Below are 6,689 nucleotides of genomic sequence, written 5' to 3'. Positions count from 1 at the left end.
ATATAAAGGACATTGAAAAAGTAATCTCTCAATCTCTCTCTCTCTCTCTCTCTCTCTCTCTCTCTCTCTCTCTCCCTACTTGGCCTAGATCTGACTAGCAGTTCTATCCTTTACTGGCATTAGAGGCTATTTCTTAGGAATTCCCGGGAATACCTTTGCACACAGAAACATCTGCTGACTAACAATAGGGCTCCTCACCTTATTTGTCTCTATGTACTCTGGTAACTTGGAGACTATACTCTGCATTAGTATTCATTTTCAAGAGATTGACTTGGATTTCAGGAAGGAAACTCCTACAGGAATGGAGCCATCATCCAGCCCAGACTAATCACAGTGTTGTGCTCTGGCTCCTACTTTTTTCTCAGTGTAGTCTGAAGACCCTGCACCTGCTAGGTAAAAAGTAAGGACAGTTTGCCGAAACTCAGCATGAAGCCACTCTTGTTTGGAGTCCTAAACTCTCTTTTAATTGTTAATATTCCAGGCACATTAATACCTGTGGTACAGAAAAAACACTCCACTGCACATTTTGCAGAGAGCTGTACAAACTAACCACCAGGAGGAAAGAGGCAAAGTGCTTAAGGAAAGCTGGAAGAGGAAGGTGTCAGCAATTGGAGGCCACAAGTAAGTACAAATGAAATGCAAATCACTGCAGTTTGGGAAAGCTCTGGGCCTTTCCAGAACCCAGTTTCCTTAGTCCTTGAGTACAATCTAACCCTAAGGGAGGTGCTCTTGTCACTCAGACATCAATAGCCAATCAGGATCTCGAGGCAGACCGCCAGTCAGAAGGTGAGCGGGTGGGCTCTTCCAGACTTCCGGTGCAGGCTAGGATCCGTATCTGAGCAAGCGCGTGTGCTGTGGTGTTCTGTGCTGAGAGCAGTGCTGCAGGGAGCTGTGTGGGGCCAGGGAGAGCTCGGAAGCTGCGACATGGTGAGTGAGGTGCTGCTCTGTTCAGGCGGGGAGGAGTGGATGCCTGAGCCTTGGGAGCCACGTGGTTAGCTTCTGCCCCTTCCCCCAGCGGGCAGAGGCAGGCAGCCAAAAATGGCATTCTATAAAGTCCTTGCATCTCGCTGGCCAGGGTTGTAGCCTCTGAATAACATTCCATCTGGGTCTCCATCTGCTTAGAGCAGTTGGAGCAGGGTGAATGAAAGCGGGTGCAGTTGTGAAACTGAAATTGCTGCTGTTTGGGGAAAAAGGGAAAAGTTTATTCGAAACTGGTGTCAAGAATAAAAAGGTAGATGCACACATTACAACAAAAGTTGTATTTTATTATGCTAGGGTGCTCATACAAGGTTCACAATCTGAATTCCCAACTGAAGGGCAAAACCTCTCTCCCAAAGTCTGCTATCCTGCCATTTTTCTAACCTGAAAGTCAGGTCCTGTCTTCACACAAGTCTCTGATCTGAAAAAGGAAGCATCAGGATCCAGGGGTAGACTCTCCAGCCCTGAGACAGATCAAGGTGACTTCTCACCAGATGACCAGAGCATAGCATTGCTCTTGATCTCTGCTTATACACTGTCCAATGGGTGTCATGGGGTTCAAGGACTATCTTGTTATCTCAAGTGAATAGGTCACTGAATTCTGTTTGTCTGGTAAAGCCTTCCATGTAGTGGGGCTCTTGACTAAGCTGTTTTTACATGTCAGAAAGCCAGTTTTTACTATGCTCATTAGAGATGTGTGTTTCCAGAGTTAAATGGGAGCAGAAAAAGAAGGTTGTTAGCTGAAGTGGGCCTTGTAAGCAGGGAGCCTAGAGGCTAACATTGGCCTTGACAAGTTAATAGGCACACCATCACGGTTCTGGCAGAGCCATAGACCCTCTAGCCAGAGAGGAGTTGTATGATTTAAATGTTTGTTTCAGGTAGGAACTTTCTTCAATCCCCTGAGGAAATGACGGCATTTGTCTAGGTGACTGACCTTGGCAAAAAGAATTTCTTGGGGTACCAGACACAGGGGACACAACCTGGTTATTAATGTCACCATGCTTTGGGTATCTAAAAATCAAGTTGCCATACTCAGAAATGCCTAGTTTCTCTAATAACTTCTAGAAGCGATTCATATTTAAAATATACTTGTAAAATCCATTTGGAGTTATTTTATGGATGTTATACACATGTCCTGGGTTGGATAGGGCTCCACTATTGTGCTGTGATGTAGAGGAGTAAAACTGAAGATAGAAAGGATTTACCAAAGCTTAGAAGAAAGAAAGTCACACTAAATAGGATTGATTCGTAACAGGTCTGCTTCCAATCTGTGGCAAAGTTAAGCCATATGCTAACCAGGCCTGTTAGCGATTAGGATGTTAAGATGTAAGTATAAACACACCAGGATGCAACTGTATGTTTACTAGGATGAACCAGGCATGTGATTGCAAACTGGAACAAAATAGAAAACTCTTGTTTATTACCAGCCACTAGTGCCATCCTATATCCGAGAGCAAGCCCATGAAAAGCCTCGCAGAAGAGCATTGCTAGGTTAGAACACCCATTAGGTGTTCCATATACCTCCATTCATGCAAAAAAGCATAGTTAGGCCAATGGGGAACAACACTGTGCATAACAATATTAGAAATGGATGAAGTGGTGTGTTGAGGGCTGGCCTGCTCAGTTGCTGCTTTCCACTATGTAGAGAAGGAACATAACTTCTCCAACTTTGGACCATACCTCCTAGAGCCAATAACAGCCTGAGGCCTAGCCCTTTCAGCTTTGCATAAGTCCCCAAGGTAGAGAGCAAAAACAGTTCCTGCTTTTAAACCAGGAATGTGCTTAGGAGATCTGATAAAAGTCTTTAGCCAGGGCCTTAGGAGAGAGGCTGCTTCAGATCCTCCGAATCTTAACTCTCCCTAGCACATGAGTCTGATTATGAATTCCATGACTGCTGTGAACTTGATCAGAATACACTTGAGACACCCTAGGTATCCCTTATGCCACCTTGTTTGCTCTAGCTCTTCCTGAATGAATTCCATTGTGTTAGAGTTTCTGTTGCTTCATGGAAGCTTCCCACTTCCTAAGGTTTCTGCCCTGGAAGTAGTTGACAAATGTTGTTCTTTTTAAGAAGCTTCCTTGGCATAAGATTGACTGTGCAAGACCTCCTACCCCAGGTTTTATCTTTTCTATCATCCCGTCTTCCTGGCATCTCCCCATCAGGACACAGTCATTGAAGAAAGGCCTGCTGTTTCAGCTAACTGGAGGACTTAAGAAATCCTTCTGGGAATATCTTTGCTGTGTAAATCTAACATCTGCCTGAGTGGCAACCTCCTTACAGTTCCTGTCCCTGTTTAACATGCTCCAAATATCACCTGGGACCTGAACCTCAAGGAGCTTTAAGGAGGACAGCATAGGTGAAGCGCACAATCTGATCCAGGCTGGCTCCTTGTTGAGCAGTAGTCAGAAGGCCATGCACAGTATTATTACAGAGAATCTACATTATTATCTCTGAAGTGTGCACAGTGTTTTCTCCCTGTAAGCACATGTTAATCTAGCACAGTTGCAACTTGAGTCTTGTAGAAAGATATTTCTGAGACAAGCTCTGTTACATTGACTTATGTGATCTTGAACCCAGTCTGTTGCTCCTCAAGGACCAACCTTGCTGTCTGCGCATTTAAATTTCTCAATTCTTCAAGAAAAAGGCTGTCCTCTTATATTTGTAAAATTACCAATTTGAATCATGTAGTGGAGTGTCCCTTGAAGAAATAGGAAAAGGGCTTTCATGTGGAGCATGGTTTCTGCCTTCAGAGCAGAATAGGAGGAATCATTTATTCTGTGGACTACAGGAGGCGACAGGTTAGGTAATTGCCAGAGAGCACAGAGTGAAGGTTAAGGCAGTCCACTACAGACTCACCATTGTGAACAAGGATCTCATTGGGTCAGACTGAATGACCTGTGTAATTTTACAACATTTGTTAATTCGTGCCCTGCGAATGAAAGCAGACCAGATTGAGGGATGTGCAATTTGATGAGAGTAGCTTGAGCTAATGAATATAGAGTTTCCAGTTATGAATCTCTCTGATGGGGGTATGAGCAATTCAGGTTGAAACAGTTAACCAGGTTGAGAGGTTTGAGACACAAGTCGCCCATTGGCTATTCCTATGTGTTAGGAAACAGATCACAGCAGCCAACATTGCAAATAGCAGCAAGGTCAATCAGAAGGTCCAGTACCTATAGGTTACTCAGATGGGGAAGCTCACCTCCCTCCTGCCCTGAACATATTCTCCTGTCACTGGTATTTTCTTCTTCCTGAGTTCTTCATTTTTATAAGTGGCAGAAACTCCTACTTCCTACTCTGCAACCAAACCTCCACAGAGGTTATCCTACCTCAGTTTTTTTTTTTTTTTTTTTTTTTTAGTTTTTTTCGAGACAGGGTTTCTCTATGGTTTTGGAGCCTGTCCTGGAACTAGCTCTTGTAGACCAGGCTGGTCTCGAACTCACAGAGATCCGCCTGCCTCTGCCTCGCGAGTACTGGGATTAAAGGCGTGCGCCACCACCGCCCAGCAGTTTTTCTCATCTCTAGCTGAAACTTTATCATAACATACTACAGGCCCAGTCTCAATGACCCAGGATAATGGTCAGGGTGGCCAAGTCACAGTTTTTTATTTACGGTGCTAACACAGCCAAACTGATGATAATAACTATCTTTTCAGGGTTAGTGTGAGGATCATACAGTCCAGTGACATAGAAACATTGAAGTCTGTATTATAATTTCTGAGAATGAGAAAGAGAGGTGGAAAGTGTATTGTCTTGTAGGCATATTCCAAAATTTTGGTACACTTAAAGTTAGATTAACAGCATTATTCCTCATTTAATGTCCATAAGCCTATAGTGGCCTGAATTAGAATGTAGTCACTTGATTGAAAATCCTTACAGGTATATGAAGCACTTTATTTCTTATCTCACTGATGGGTTACTATAGGGTGCTTATTGATATTTTAGTGTTAGGAGCCGTTTTCGAGGATGTTCCTCAGTAGGGATCTGATTTTTTGTGTCTGTAGCCTCACCCCATAACCTTTTCTTAGTGTCTACTTTCTTGTGGTCAACATTTATCACAATCCTTTTTTCTTGTGTTCTCATGTGTACACCATTATAGACGATGTCTGTGAATTACCAAAGATACCCCCGGAACAATTGCTTTTTATTCGTAAGTCATTTTGCTAGCTTGATTTTTTTTAATCGTTTTTTTATTCTTAAAGTACATACTTTTTTTGATCACAGGGATTCTTTTGTAGTCTTGTCTTTGTGTTTTTTGAGGCAGTGTTTCCTTGCACAGCCTATACTGTCCTTGAAATCAATTTGTAGACCATGCTGGATGTGAACTCACTGAGATCCACTTGCCTCTTTAAAAGTATCTCTGTAGTCTAGGCTGTCCTGGAACCCAAAGGTCTAACTGCCTCTGCCTCCACAGGGCTGGGATTAAAGGTATGCTCCAGCACACCTTGCTTTTTCATTTTTATATTATTAGCAGATTGGCCTAGAATGTATGGTTTTGTATATGTGAAGCACATACTGTTCTGCTGTGCTTTACCAATATCTTGACCTTGAACATTCTCAGAGTGTAATTCTTTATTCCAGCATGTCTTACATAAATGACCTTAAGACTGTATGAGCCTCCAGAGTCTTGGGATGACAGGTGTGTGACAGCCTTACCACCATTTGTGAATTTTTAAATTTTTTTTAGTAAATATGAATCAAAGCCTGCATGCACAGATATACACGACACTGCTGACTGATAACAACCATCAGAAGATGTCCGCAGAGTCCCTGGACTTGGAATTATGAATATTTGGGAACACCCGTGTAAGCACTGGCTATTGAAACTCCCTCTTCTGAAAGACCAACAAGCACTCTTAACTGCTGACCCCATCTCTCCTGCACTGTGCTATTTTTTCATGTTCAATGTTTGCATTGCTTACATTGGAAACTGTAACTGTTTAAGCAAGTACGCAGTTTTAGCTAGATCTTATTATTCTTACAGTTTATTTTTTTTTTTTAGATTAGTCTTTTTTATAAAAAGAGATTTTAAAAAAATACCAATCCAAGTTCCCACTCCCTTCCTGCCTCTCATTCCCTCCACACACACCCCACCCCACCCCCATCCAATCCTAAGAGAGGTACCCTGCACTGTGGAGGGTTCAAGGCCCTCCCTACTTTATCAGGCTGACCAAGGTATACATCCAAAGAGAATAGGTTCCCAAAAAGCCATTACATGCAGTAGGGATAAATCCTGGTGCCACGCGAGTGGCCCCTCTGTCTACCCCAGTCATGCAACTGTCAATGCATTCAAGTGTACTTCCCACTTTCTTTTCTATAAGGTTCAGTGTGGCTGGCTTTACGTTAAAGTCTTTGATCCATTTGGACTTGAGTTTTGTGCATGGTGATAGATATGGGTCTATTTTTATCCTTCTACATGTTGATATCCTGTTATGCTAGCACTACTCGTTAAGTATGCTTTTTTTCCCCCTTTTGATATTTTTTGCTTATTTGTCAAAAATCAGGTATTTGAAGGTGTGAAGGTGTATGGATTAATATCCGGGTCTTCTATTCAGTTCCATTGGTCCTCCTGTCTGTTCTTATGCTAATACCAGGCTGTTTTCAGTACTATAGCTCTGTAGTAGTGTTTGAAGTCAGGGATTGTGATGCCTCCAGAAGTCCTTTTACTGTACAGGATTATTTTGGCTATACTTTTTTTTTTTTTTTTTTTT

General features: G+C 42.5%; 1 protein-coding gene across 1 annotated transcript in view; it reads left to right on the top strand.

Annotated features, from left to right (window-relative positions):
* Positions 1-820: 820 nt before the first annotated feature.
* LOC101997540 (zinc finger protein 709-like) overlaps positions 821-6,689 on the top strand; it is a 16,513-nt gene continuing 10,644 nt past the window's right edge. Inside the window, exon 1 of the mRNA XM_013355391.1 lies at positions 821-927. Coding sequence (XP_013210845.1) covers positions 925-927 — 3 coding nt within the window. The 5' untranslated portion in view covers positions 821-924. The remainder of the gene's footprint in view (positions 928-6,689) is intronic.

The sequence above is a fragment of the Microtus ochrogaster genome, unplaced genomic scaffold (assembly GCF_000317375.1).
Source record: "Microtus ochrogaster isolate Prairie Vole_2 unplaced genomic scaffold, MicOch1.0 UNK123, whole genome shotgun sequence".
Taxonomy (NCBI): domain Eukaryota; kingdom Metazoa; phylum Chordata; class Mammalia; order Rodentia; family Cricetidae; genus Microtus; species Microtus ochrogaster.
This window is presented reverse-complemented; position numbering and strand designations above follow the sequence as displayed.